At 36.3% G+C, this 15,093-nt stretch overlaps 1 protein-coding gene across 2 annotated transcripts; it reads left to right on the forward strand.

Moving 5' to 3' along the window:
• Nucleotides 4,098-13,605, forward strand: LOC109715548 (probable purine permease 11). 2 transcript variants are annotated; one of them, XM_020240626.1, is made up of 3 exons: nt 4,098-4,441; nt 7,198-7,457; nt 12,076-13,605. In XM_020240626.1, the coding sequence occupies exons 2-3, from the start codon at nt 7,376-7,378 to the stop codon at nt 13,164-13,166; spliced, it is 1,173 nt and encodes a 390-aa protein (XP_020096215.1). In that variant the 5' UTR covers nt 4,098-4,441; nt 7,198-7,375; the 3' UTR covers nt 13,167-13,605. The 2 variants fall into 2 exon arrangements, with proteins under 2 accessions (XP_020096215.1, XP_020096216.1); XM_020240627.1 differs by lacking the exon at nt 7,198-7,457.

Below are 15,093 nucleotides of genomic sequence, written 5' to 3' on the forward strand. Positions count from 1 at the left end.
TAGGCCAAGTTGTTCTCCGTCATAATTAAATTTTAGATTTTGATTTTAAATTTTAAATTTAAATTTGAATTTAATTTTAATTTAAATTTAGATTTTAAAATCTAAAATTTAGATTTCAAATTTCAAATTTTGAATTTAAGTTATAACTAAGAAATTAGTTCAAAATGTCCTATAACAAAGGGGCATTAGCTTCGACCTTTAGTTTTAACGAAAAAAACCTATCGAAAAGACCTATTTGAGAAACGAGATAAAGCAAGAGAGGATACTGTTGAAATTATTATATAGAAAGTCAATTGAGACATTGGGTAAAATGTAGAGATTTTTCATAGTTAAGTCTTATTAAAAAAGAAAAGAAAAGAAAATGCTAAGTCTACATTCAAAAATGTTGTATTCCTATCCCCTTAAGTGTAGGTTTGTAGAGTTAGCCAATCCTTTTTAGTTTTAGTTAAAAATAAGAGCAATACTGCTGGTACATCTAACGTAGGATATATATTTTACATTTATTTTATCCAATGGTCATTAATTTTTTATTTATCACGCAATTTTTTTATTTTACTAAAATTTATTTAAATTTTTTATAAATTCTGAAATAGAGGTTAACTACAAAAAATGTTACATTTAAGGACGCTCTTTTTTAAATTTTACAATGCTTAAAAGCATCCTAATATATTCCAACGTCACTTTTGAAAACGTCGGTCAAAGCGTCGGCAAATGAAGAGTTGCCATGCATATATTGACGCTTATACCAAGCGTCGGTAAAATATATTCTGATGCTTTAAAGCGTCAGGATTTTTGAAATCCTAACGCTTTAAAGCGTCGAAAAATTAAAAATAATAGTAAAATTTATCATCATTTAATAAATTGTTAGATATTATATGACCATGCTTTTTGAAGCGTCAATATTTTCTATATTGTAAAAACGTTTGGAGACGCTTCCCCTAAGCATCGTCTAAAAAGCATCCTTATATTAATTTTTTTTGTAGTATAAGATCTATACTAATTTTTTGAGGAACTAGTAGAATTTCTCAAAAAAAGTGATGATAAGGATAAAAAAAATAAGTCATTATATGAGTGAGGTAAAAAAATTATAACCCAAAAGGATTTTGTAGGTCTACCATTGTGTTAGCTTAAATGAGCCAACATAATGCTCTGAGGCGGGAAGTCAAGTGGACCGGTCATGTTCGAAATAGCCTGAGGTTGGATTGGACCGAGTTATGTTCAAAGTGGTGTGAGGGTCATAATCGAGACCCCTGGGCGTTGTATCTGTATGCTTTAAGTGAATTAATTGCATATTTTTAACGGTTCGAGTTTTTGGAATTAATGGTTAGCGCCAACAATCCGACACATTACTCTTTAAAAAAAAAAAAGAAAAAGAAAAAAAAAGAAAAAACATACAAATGCCGAACCAAACCGAACCAATGGATGCCGTCTCCACGCTCCCTCTACAAAACACTCAATCGTTCGATTTCTTTACCCACGTCTCGTCGTCGTCGTCGCCTTCTTCTTCTCTCTTCCTCCTCCCCCTCATCGCTTTGACAATCTAGAGGATGAAACTAGAGCCATGGACGATCCTCGACGATCCCAACTCCATCTAGGAGGTAAACTTTTCTGATTCCCGAGATTAAATTATAGTTTTTTGATGGGTTTAGGGTGTCACAAATCTGTTTTTTTTTTGGTGGTGTGGGTTAAAATGTATGGAGATTCTGTATTTAAGTTTTAATTCTTACTTAAGGTAAATATTTTAGTAAAATTTAATGGTTCTGTTAGTTATTAACGATTAATTGGTCTAGTTTTATTACTAAATAGTGATTAAAGTTATTAAATTGATACAATTACTAATGAATTTGATTATCAAATTCTTTTCTTTGACTCAAATTATTTAATTCAAAAAATCAAAAAAAAAGAGAAAGGGTTGAGAAGGCCATTTCAAAATGGTATATGGATGAGTGTTATATTTTTCATTCTTTTTTGTGTTTTGTTTTTGTGTGTGTGAGTTGCGATGGTGGTGGTGAATGAGTTGTTGTTATCTTTTGGCTACTGGTGCGCAAGAGATGTAGAGAGAAGTGTGGGTTGCTTGAGTTTTAAGATCTTGCACCTCAATAACTAGATTTAGAAAGTCGGTACGAAGTATTTCAAATTTGCTTATTTTCTCTAAAATTTGGTTTAGTATAAGGCCCTGTTTGGATGGTTACTTTTTTAAAGTAAAGTATAACTATGCTATAGGTGCAGGAAAAATATCCTAAGAGGTGTTTGGATGCTTCAAAAACACCCCAACAAAATAGGGTATAGTTAAACTATACCCTAACACTCTGTTTGGATCTGGTACAAGATAGATGATAAGGGGCTTATCCCCTATCTTGTACCCAAACACAATCCACCCCCGGGATCCTCCACCCTCTGATACAAGATGCGAGGATAGCCTTGTTCCAACCCGGGGTGGGAACAGTAGTTCCCACCCTTATAAGGGTGGGAACTACTGTTCCCACCCCGGGTTGGAACAAGGCTATCCTCGCATCTTGTATCAGAGGGTGGAGGATCCCGGGGGTGGATCCCGTGTTGTAACAGTCGCAGCGGCCGCCGTCGCTACCGCAGTCACCTCGGCCGCCATTGAGTTCTTGCCTCGGTCTTCTCTCACCGACACCGTACCCTCACGACCGGTCCCCCATCGCTCCTCGCCTTGTGATGGCTAGAGAGGCGCCACCCCACTTTCCTCCTCCAACAGGTAAAGAAGGACGGACTGGTCAATTTTTTTTTTTTTCCAATAGGTTCCATTTTGAAGGAATCATCAGATTTTTTTTTTTTTGTTTATTTTTTCTTTCCAATAGCTTCCATTTTAGAAAGTAAAGAAACCAAACTTTAATTTGGTGTCTGTGGAATCTTCGGATCAGCAAGTTCTTGATTCGGATCTAAAAACTGCTCTAAGTTTTTAATTTGGATTGTTGTCATATGTGTTTAGTATAATTTAGTAGAAAATATTGCTCCAATAGAACATTTTTGCAACATCTTTTATGTGAATAGCTCAGGTAACCGATAATTCCAATTAGCAGTTTAGTTGCATCTGGGATAAGAATTGCAAAACGGAAAGTGTGTTTTCTACTCCGAAAGAAAAAATAGCCAATACAAAGATAATTAGAGAATTTATAGAGCAACATTAGCAAGATGGTCAATTTGTGTTCAATGTAAGCTAGATGGTCAATTTGTGGTCAATTTATGTTCAATGTAAGCTAGATGGTCAATTTGTGTTCAATTTGTGTTCAAGATCTAACTCCTAGGGCTAATTTTTAAAAGTTATTAGAAATCCTGTAGAATTGTATAATGTGTATCCAAACAGCTTTTAAAATAAACCCGTGGAATTTTTTTGGAGTTACAGTATACTCCATTTCATTTGGACCAAAACTACGGTATTTAAACTCCATGAAATTTATTTACTGCTCATCCAAACAGGGCCTAAGGGTATTTGGGTTGTCTATGGATTCATCGCATGCATGTGGACGAGTTAGTTTTAATTCCTTTCGATCGTCGGATCTTAGCCACTTCGCTAGAATCTCTAAAATAGCGGAAAAGAGATTAGGGCTAGGATTTCGAAACAATAGGATAATGATAATAGAAATTAGGGTTTAGAAATAGTCGCAAAGAAAGAGAAATTAATTGATTCGACGACCGTTTGCTTCCACGAAGTAGACTTGACCGCAATCTCGATTGGATGGTTGTTACGGCCCACGGTGGATCGTCGGATTGTTGTTGTTGTTTTTTTTTTTCTATTGATCAAGTCCCCACCCCCCGGTTCCACCCGTACGGACCATAGTTAATTAATTCGCGAATTATTTGCGAATTATTTGTGAATTTTTAAAATGCTGAATAAAACAACCGTTTTTAAATTTTTTCCAAAAATTCGGAAAAAATTTACGTTTTTTTGGGCAAAAGTAATTATTCATGAATTAAACGTGGTTCGCGAATAATGGGGCCCAAAAAAAGGGTCCGGTTGCTGCTTGCGAGCTACGAGCCTACGACGTGCGATGCGGACTCATGGCCCTCGCGGGTGGCCCAAAACAGGAAAATTCATTCGCTTTCCTGGTTGCCCAAATAAGAAAAAAAAAAAAAAAAAAAAACCCATTCCTGAAAAGAATCGCCTCGCTCTCCCTCCCACGAGTCCCACCCCCACCCCTGCCAAAAAAAGGGTTTGCCCTAACTTCTCACCCCTGCGGCTGCGGCGGTGCGGCCCTGCCACCGACCCCTGCGGCGGTCCCCCTCTTCCCTTCCGGCCGCTCGCCGAACGCCATCGGAAGCCCTCCTCTTCAGAAATCGAAGATCGAAGATCGAGTTCTTCACTCTTCAGAAATCGAAACCCTCCTCGTCGCCTCTTCCTCTTCCGCTTCCGCTTCCGCTTCCGCCATCCAACGATAGATCAGTGATCGGGTGGTTCTTTACAAATACAAACCAGGTACGATTTGAGTTTCGTTCTTCAAAGCAAAAGTTGGAAGCTTTTAGTCCTGATGGATTTTTTTTTATACACAATTGGCTCGAGTGCTTACTGCTTATTGCTTAATTGAATGTGTCCATTCTGTTATGCACAAAGAAGACCAAAACATAGAGCTAAATAATCTTAATTAACTTAGGCACCAGAAATTTCAGAACCTCCAATATATTTGATGGAGCCTTGTGGTGCTCTTTCTAGCCAACCAGGCAACTTTACAAAGTGTCAATTTCATCTTGTATTTAGTTTTTAACTATGTTTGTATGTGAACCTTTTATATTTTACATTTAAATATGGACTATCTTTGGCAACTTATTTGCTTAATTATTTTTTATTGTAAGGCATAATATGGTTTATTATTTTTTTTTTCTTAATTAGTTTAATTTTGTAGCTCTTTATTCTTAAATTCTTAAAAAATATGAGTATTTATGCTAATAGCATAAATCTTGAGAGGAAAAAAAATTAATTTAATAGCCGAATTTTTGATCCCGAATTTTTAATTGGTAAACGTGTAATATCTGTATAAATCACGTATCCGAATAATTAGCGAATCCGTTTTTTAGCCGTTTTTTTCAACGAATTTAATAATTAGAAGATGAATTTTATTCGAATTATACCCGTACTGAATTTTTGCCGAATCCGAATTAACTAACTATGGTACGGATTGAAGGAGGGAGGGATGAGACGTACGGATGAGAGGGGAAATCCCACATACAGTTTGTGGAGGGATCCCGGGGGTGGATCCTGTGTTGATAAGTTGATCTCAATGGCCCTCTTTAATTGGAATTGATCGAACGGCTAAAATAAAATAAAAAATAGAAGAGGGAAGAGAAGGAAAAGGAAAAGTATAATTCACAGTACTCACTCCCGAGCTGGACTCGCTCCCGACTCCCGAGCTGGACTTGCTTCGGTTGACGCTTTCGCGAAGGCAAAGAGAATTCACGAGGAATTCAAATAACTCAATTTTCATTCATCGAAAGCATGCATTACAATAGAGACTCGATCCTTATTTATAGAGAGTATAGATTAAAGCGGCGAGGAATACAATTAAGAGTCCTAAAAGAAAATTAAATAAATTCTCATAGTAGAATTCAAAATAAAATTCTAAAAAGGAGTAGACTTCTAATCTAAAACTTCCAATAAATTAAAAAAATCCTAAATCCAATAAAACTTTCATGATTAACCCACCGAACCTTAGATTCAGGATCTGAATCAGACTTAGGTTCAAGTTAGGCTTCTAGTAATGGTTCATCGTCCAACCAAATATTTCGAATACGGTTCCGACGACAAGTATAAGTCCGAAAAGGACCCGATTCTCCATTATTTTGTACATATAACAAGAGTCAATGAACATCAGCTGGTTTTGTACATATAGCAAGATTCAATTAAAATTGCATGAAGTTAACATGATGAACCTTATAATTGAAAGTAATATATAAGTAAGTTACACTTAATCTGGGTACAGATTTAATTGAACAAGCAGTGCGTTTTGGTATATATAATCTCATGTGAACTCATTTTGAGTAATATAACGTATATATAATCTCATTCGAACTCATTTCGAGTAATATAACATCTAGATGTCTATGCAAAAAGCATTTGGATTTGGAAATTCAGTTTTTTCTTTTCCAGACATAGACTGCGAGATTTTTTTTTTTCTTATCCATGGATAACTTAGACAAGAAACTTGCACTTAGATGACCCTGATGTTCATTATTGACTTGAAGGCTTATTGCTGGTTATGCACCGCGGGAGAAGTGGTACAAGGAAAATATAAAAAGATAGTTTGTTTTAAATGAAATTGGAGAAATAAGAAGAATCAAGCTGCTCTTCAAAGTTGAGTAAGAAATATGTTTTAAGAAGTAAAAAAGTAAAGTTGCATAATTAAAGGAAAAACGGACTGTTCTGGCAAAAACTGGAAAGAAGTGTGATTCAATTCAAATATGTGCATTTATTAAACAATTGCTGTTGTTCAGTTGCATGCAAATATATAATTTGCTATTTCAAACATGCAATTTGCTGATGCAGACTCCTTATAAATAGAACCAAAAGTAGTTATTGTATATTTTCTTATAATTTGGAGTTTAGGCAATTTCTTATATACCCCTATAAAGTTTCCTCCTTTCATATCTATCCCTCAAAAAATCAACTTTCTAATATACCTTTCTAAAAATTCAAACTCTTTCCAATAAACCTAGAAAATAGGAATATATAAGAAAGAAAGAGAAACTTTTCAGGATATTTTTGAAACCAATGGGTAAATAGAAAACATCAAAAGTTTTCAGGGGTTAAAAAGATATTATCTCTTTGGAGTTTGATCTTGTTAGACTTGTGTGATGTACCTCTTTATAGTGTACCTTATGTTTACTTGCTCTAATCACCTTGTTTAGGATGTGTATATCTTTCTACAAAATATTTGTGGTAGACGCCTTGCATATACTGGTGGGTACCTTATATGCACGACTTGGTCTATACACGTGCCATATAGGTTTTCGCTGGGTCTCAGGGCGTAACAATAGGATTACGAGTGAGTCTTCTCCCGCATCGTTGACTTGATCCCATTTGTGGTTTGTGATGAATAGCACAAGTCCAAGATATTCACGAAGGGTCTGCGGTGCGACATCCGATGATTACTTTCCTTTCTTGCCAATTCTAATCTCCAATGAGTGTCTCGAATGAGTCCTATCGATCAGAGTGATATTAAAAAGGACCACATTGAGCAGGAAATTGCGGGCAAAGGCAAAGAAAAAATGGCCTCATTTCAAAACTAGGGGTGGGGTTTCAAGCAGCAAACGGCCACATATGCATTCCCGACCTCAGTCAACTGCCAGGAGTGCATTGACGATCAGTCAATAGCTAAGCGGTAGGTTTTGTGCAATTTGCAATGTGAGGCATTTGACGATGGTATGTTCCTGCCTACACGGCCACCGTTACAAGTGCTGGTTGCGGAGGCATGTTCAAGCCAACTGCCACCAAGGATCAGGTACGACTCAGACTATTGCTTCTGCCTGTGCGATTACATGTAAGAAGCTGTGTACTGTGCTTGTTGTAGTTTCGATAGGGTATCTCTCAGCATCACATCTAGATTAGGGGACATGCTATGCATCCAACAGTTGAGTTTATAGCATGGTTTGATAAGAGGACGACGCATCTGAGGATGCGAGTGCATGTATAAAATTTCATTTATAAGTAGAATATTTTATCCTATATAGGTTTGTTTAGTCTCTTAAACAAGTAGGGCATGTCTATGTTCCTAGTTATCTTTTGCAAATTGATGGTCAGATCAGCTTAGGAATATTGGCACTTTCAACATAATTATTATTGGACTATTGGCTGGGCAATGAGGGATTGGAGTTGATCACTTAGAGCAAGTTAGATTTTGAGTTTGTCCTAAAGGTTACATGATTGGATTTTATCAGTAGGTGTGACGACATTGAGTGCCGAAAGGGTGACGAATGCTGGTATCAAGACTCGATGGGTGATAGATGCTAGTAGCACGACTCGATGCGTGATAGGTGTAGTAAGCACGACCACTAAACGTGGGCTGTTTAGGACCAAAATGTTGGATATCGATCATCAGTGTTGATCGGTCTAGCAACTTATGAATCCTAATGGATAGTGTCACCTGCCTGACTCGAGCAACTGTCGATTGCTAAGACTAGTGAACTGTTTAGTTTCCAGGACAAGATGTTCCAATCTCGGAGGATTGCGGAGTTGTTGTCCATCATAATTATACCTATCTCATAGGCCAAGTTATTCTCCGTTGTAATTAAATTTTAGATTTTGATTTTAAATTCTAAATTCAAATTTGAATTTAATTTTAATTGAAATTTAGATTTTAAAATCTAAAATTTAGATTTCAAATTTTAGATTTTGAATTTAAGTTATAACTAAGAAATTAGTTCAAAATGTCCTATAACTCAGGGGCATTAGCTTCGGCCGTTAGTTTTAACGAAAAAACCTAAAGAAAGGACCTATTTGAGAAACGAGACAAAGTAAGAGGGGATACTGTTGAAATTATTATATAGAAAGGCAATTGAGACATAGGGTAAAATGTAGGGGTTTTTCATAATTAAGTTTTATTTTAAAATAAAAAGAAAAGAAAATGCTAAGTCTACATTAAAAAATGTTGTATTTCTATCGCCTTAAATGTGGATTTGTAGAGTTCGTGTAACGCCCCAATAGTCCCACATCGGATGGGATACTGATTCCGATCAGTTTATATGAGGCTTACACGCTAATAATAATAACTGTTCTTAAGCATCTTGGGCCGGTGGTTTGAGCCCAACGAGTTATTGTTGCTAGTGGGCTGGGTCATTACAATTGGTATCAGAGCCGAATATCAGCCGGAAGTGTGAGAGTTAAGTACTATGCAAGGCAAAGTGCTGGTCTGTCTGTGATCGAGTCAGTTTGTAACGCCCCAATAGTCCCACATTGGATGGGATACTGATTCCGATCAATTTATATGAAGCCTACACGCTAATAATAATAACTGGCCTTAAGTATTTTGGGCCAGTGGTAGGGTCCAACGAGTTATTGTTGCTAATGGGCTGGGTCGTAAGGTCCAACGAGTTATTATTGCTAGTGGACTGGGTCGTTACAGTTTGGCTATCCTTTTTAGTTTTAGTACATGCTAATAATAATAACTGGGCTTAAGTATTTTGGGCCGGTGGTAAGGTCCAACGAGTTATTATTGCTAGTGGGTTGGGTGGTTACAGTTCGCCTATCCTTTTTAGTTTTAGTTAAAAATAAGAGCGAGCGATACTAATGGCACATTCAAAGTGGGATATATATCTTACATCTATATTGTCCAATAATTATTAATTTTTTATTTATCACATTAATTTTTTATTTTTATTAAAAAATATTTAAATTTTTTATAAATTCTGAAATAGAGGTATAAGATATCTACTAATTTTTGAAGTACTAAGATCTATACAAACACCCCAAAAGGGTTGTCGTAGGTCTACCATTGCCCTTTTTAAAAAAAAAAAAAAAAATACCGAACCGAACCGATGGATGCTGTCTCCGCGCTCCCTCTACAAAACACTGAATCGTTCGATTTCTTTACCCACGTCTCGTCGTCGTCGTCGTCTTCTTCTTCTCTCTTCCTCCTCCTCCCCTCGTCGCTTTGACAATCAAGAGGCGGAAACCAGAGCCATGGACGATCCTCGACGATCCCAACTCCACCTAGGAGGTAAAAGTTTCCGATTCCCGAGATTAAATTATAGTTTTCTGATGGGTTTAGGGCGTCACAAATCTTTTTTTTTTGGGGGGGTTTTAAAATGTATGGAGATTTTGTATTCGAGTTTTAATTCTTAGTTGAGGTAAATATTTTAGTAAATTTAATGGTTCTATTAGTTATTAACGATTAATTGGTCTACTTTTATTACTAAATAGCGATTAAAGTTGTTAAATTGGTACAATTACTAATGAATTTGATTATCAAATTCTTTTTTTTTGACTCAAATTATTTAATTCAAAAAAATCAAAAAAAAGGAAAGGGTTGAGAAGGCCATTTCAAAATGGTATGTGGATGAATTTTATATTTTTTGTTCTTTTTTGTGTTTTGTTTTTTTTTGTGTGTGTGTGTGTGTGTTGCGGTGGTGGTGGTGAATGAGTTGTTGTTATCTTTTGGCTACTGGTGCGCCAGAGATGTAGAGAGAAGTGTGGGTTGTTTGAGTTTCAAGATCTTGCACCTCAATAGCTAGATTTTGAAAGTTGGTACGAAGTGTTTCAAGTTTGCTCATTTTCTCTAAAATTTGGTTTAGTATAATGGCATTTGGGTGGTCTACAGATTCATCGCACGCATGCGGACGAGTTAGTTTTAATTCCTTTCGATCATCGGATCTTAGCCGCTTCGCTAGAATTTCTAAACTAGTGGAAAAGAGATTAGGGTTAGGGTTTCGAAACGATAGGATAATGATAATAGAAATTAGGGTTTAGGAATAGTCGCAAAGAAAGAGAAATCAATCGATTCGACGACAGTTTGCTTCCACGAAGTAGACTTGATTGCAATCTCGATTGGATGGTTGTCACCACCACGGCGGATCGTCAGATTGTTGTTGTTGTTGTTTTTTTCCTTTTGATCAAGTCCGCCCCCGTTCCACCCGTACGGACGGAAGGAGGGAGGGATCAGACGTACAGATGAGAGGGGAAATCCCACATACAGTTTGTGGAGGGATCTCGCGGGTGGGTCCCATGCTGATAAGTTGATCTCAACGGCCCTCTTTAATTGGAATTGATCTAACTGCTAAAATAAAATAAAAAAATAGAAGAGGAAAGAGAAGGAAAAGGAAAAGAGATAATTCGCGATACTCGCTCCCGAGCTGGACTCGCTCCGATCAACGCTTTCGAGAAGGCAAAAAAAATTCATGAGGAATTCAAATAACTCAATTTTCATTCATCGAAAGCAGGCATTACAATAGAGACTCGATCCTTATTTATAGAGTATAAGATTAAAGCGGCGAGGAATACAATTAGGAGTCCTAAAAGAAAATTAAATAAATTCTCATAGTCGAATTCAAAATACAATTCTAAAAAGGAGTAGACTTCTAATCTAAAACTTCCAAATAAATTAAAAAAATCCTAATCCAATAAAACTTTCATGATTAACCCACCGAACCTCAGATTCAGGATCTGAATCTGATTCGAGGTCAAGTTAGGCTTCTAGTAATGGTCCATCATCCAACCAAATATTTCGAATACGGTTCTGACGACGAGTATAAGTCCGAAAAGGACCCGATTCTCCAGCATTTTGTACATATAACAAGAGTCAATGAACATCAAGCTGGTTTTGTACATATAGCAAGATTCAATTAAAATTGCATGAAGTTAACATGTTGAACCTTATAGTTGAAAGTGATTTATAAGTAATTTACACTTAATCTGGGTACAGCATTTTGAGTAATATAATGTATATATAATCTCGTGTGAACTCATTTTGAGTAATATAACATCTAGTTGTCTGTGCAAAAAGCATTTGGATTTGGAAATTCAGTTATTTCTTTTCCAGACAAAGACTGCTATTTTTTTTTTTTTCTTATCCATGGATAACTTAGACAAGAAACTTGCACTTAGATGACCCTGATGTTCATTATTGACTTGATGGCTTATTGCTGGTTATGCACCGCTTACATGAAGGGAGAAGTGGTACGAGGAAAATATAAAAAGATCGTTTGTTTTAAATGAAATTGGAGAAATAATAAGAATCAAGCTGCTCTTCAAAGTTGAGCAAGAAATATGTTTTATTAAAGTTGCATAAGTAAAGAAAAAATGAACTGTTCTCGCAAAAACTGGAAAGAAGTGTGATTCAATTCAAATATGTGCATTTATTAAACAATTGCTGTTGTTCAGTTGCATGCAAATTTATAATTTGCTATTTCAAACGTGCAATTTGCTGATGCAGACTCCTTATAAATAGAACCAAAAGTAGTTGGAAAGCTGAAAAATTGTTTCTGTACATTAAAAGAGAATAAGAAAACAAATCTAACTCTTAGCAGTAGCATGCACTAGAATTCATTTGCTACCTTATACAATTTTGTTGTTTTGGCTCTTAAGATCATATAAAATTTTAACAAGCGTGCACTTTTTTGCTATAGAAATCTCGATGCCCGGATCATCAAAAGACGCATCATCCATGTACAATCATTCACTGCGAAATCCGACGTTCCCTCGGTGGCAATGGTGGCTCTTGGTGGTTGTGAATATCTTCTTCCTCCTTGCCGGCCAAACCGTTGCTACCCTCCTGGGCCGATTCTACTACAACCAAGGTGGAAATAGCAAGTGGATGGCCACATTTGTCCAAACTGCCGGATTTCCTTTCCTCTTCATTCCTCTACTTCTTTTTCCTTCTCCTAAATCCTCTTCCACGATCATTCCTACCACTCAACTCCCCCTTGCAAAACTTTCTCTTATATATTTTTTATTGGGCCTCATAATAGCTGCCGATAACTTAATGTACTCTTACGGTCTCTTATACCTTCCGGTCTCAACTTACTCTCTTATTTGTGCTAGTCAATTAGCCTTCAATGCAATCTTCTCCTACTACCTTAATGCACAAAAGTTCACACCTTCGATACTCAACTCTGTCGTCCTTTTGACTTTCTCAGCCGCCCTCCTTGGTGTTAACGACGATTCTGGGGGATCAACTGATATCCCAAAGGGAAAGTACGCTTTAGGGTTTGTGCTGACACTGGGGGCATCAGCCACCTACTCGCTCATTCTCTCACTAATGCAATTGACTTTTGAGAAGGTTATTCAGAGGGAAACTTTTTCAGTTGTACTGGATATGCAGATATACACTGCTCTTGTAGCAACTTGTGCTTCTGTGGTTGGGCTTTTTGCGAGTGGTGAGTGGAGGAGCTTGAAGGGAGAGATGGAAGCATATAAAACTGGGACAGTGTCATATGTGATGACTCTTGTATGGACGGCTGTTTCTTGGCAAGTCGCTTCGGTCGGGGTGGTTGGATTGATTTTTGTAGTTACATCTCTCTTCTCAAATGTCATTAGCACTCTTTCGTTACCAGTTGTGCCAATTTTTGCGGTGATCTTCTTCCATGATAAGATGGATGGTGTGAAGATAATGGCAATGCTCATTTCTATTTGGGGATTTGTTTCCTATTTATATCAACACTATCTTGATGATTCCAAGGGCAAGAAGCCGTCAACTAATGCCCAGGAGGAAGCCTAGGGCGGGTGTCTCTATATTCGCTTGAGTAGTTGATTCTCAGAATCAAGTTAAATCAGTTTGAATTTGAGGAAAGCAGTAACTGCTGCCTGGGAGTAAATCTAGGATGTCTTCATACTTTTCTTGCAATTGATTCTGAAGATCCGGTTAGTTCAGTTTGAAGATTGAGGTTGTCTTTTCATAGATGATGGGTAATTTTTTTTCCATAATGATTTGTAGTTCTCTTTGATGATGATTCGTACTGATGTTTTTTCAACATCGACTACCATTTTCCTCTTCAGCTCCGTGCTTTGTTTCTTTTTTTCTTTGATCTTTTTGTTCCCTTCCTTATTCGTTGGGGTGAGTAAGTTTCAGAATGTAGCTACTACTTTATAAGACAAATACATATGAGAAATAAAAAAAAGTCGGTTCTGTTCCGCGGAAGCGGTGATTTTAATTTGTAGCTAGTTCTTTATTAGACAAATGCACATATGAAATAAAAGCCATTCATATTTAGCATGTTTCAAAGTCCATCTACTTGTATTATACTTGCAGTTGTCTTTTTTTTCAGTTATTTGCTTCAAGTGTTTTTACTAAAGTTTGTTAATTAGGAACCTGCATATATATATATATAGAACGAGAGATAGAGGTGATTGTGAAGTAGTAATGATAAAGTGCTTGTATTTCTATGTTACTATCTGACTGTTCTGCCAACAACTTATTGGCATTGTAACAAATTTAAGTGTTTCTATTCGTTTTTGATGTTATAGTAAAAAACAAAAATATATAGCTCATAAATATAGTTCCTAAGCTCGTTGTGCCGAGTTCTCTGCATCATTGCCTATTTGTTTTCTAAATCTTGTGATCAAATCACGGCAGGGTTTGTCTATTATAAAATTTGGCATGCATAATTTTCTTCAAGAAGGTGTTTCATAGTGTTATCAATGGTACGATGGAATCCAAATGCTTTTTTCATGTGTCCTGCTGATGAACAAATTTTTGTGATGTCGAAAATGTGGCCTTCAATGGTTTTGATTTATTTGGTGCCAATATCAATTTGATGCAATTGGTTCATTGACACCAGGGGAAAAAAAAAAAGAGAGAAAAAAGAAAAAGGTAAATTGCTCTGTTAACTGCCATCTTCGAGTTGGAAAGTTTGATAACTTAACAATCAAATAATACCAGAGAAAAGGAATCAAGAAGTTTGCATCTCTTTTTATTGGTAGACTTTAATGTGGAGGATTAACTCAGAGGCATGCTATATAGACCTTATCTGGATATGCATCTTCAGATTATATACTTATGAGGGCTAAATTACAACCCTTCAACTATTAGGGCGCATGACACTTTAGTCTTCAAAGTTTAATTTATTGCAATTGACTGAAAACTTTTTAAATTGTTCCAATCAAGTCTTACAATTCCACTTAGTTGATTAATTGTTGACATGTCGCTAATGTGGAAGTCATATAATATCTTAATTATTATCGCGTCATCGTTCATAGCATTGCTACAAATCTTTCACATGGACGACACATCAATTTTCAATTAGCTAAATTGGATTGTAGGATGGAATTGCAATAATTTAGGAAGTTCAAGTCTAACGTTACAGTAAATCGAAGTTTGAGGACCAAAGTGTCACGCGCCTCATAGTTTGAGGATTGGAAGTATAATCTAGCCTATTTGCAAGGTTTGGTGGCAAAATAGGTTTAGTTGTGGTAAAAAGAGGCAATACATGATTGTTATATAATTGTGCAATACATGATTGTTACATAATTGTTTATTTACTCCTTCAGAAGCAGAATTGAAAAGGATTTTTTTTATTTTTTTTTTGTCTTAATGTCTTGTAAGAGGAAGAGCAGCATTACTTTGACTGGTGATCCTTGTGGTTATTTTTGACCATGCCAGCTGGGGTAGGTGAAAGATGGAATATGGACCTCTCATTGCTTCTTTG

The sequence above is a fragment of the Ananas comosus genome, linkage group 9, assembly GCF_001540865.1.
Source record: "Ananas comosus cultivar F153 linkage group 9, ASM154086v1, whole genome shotgun sequence".
Taxonomy (NCBI): Eukaryota; Viridiplantae; Streptophyta; class Magnoliopsida; order Poales; family Bromeliaceae; genus Ananas; species Ananas comosus.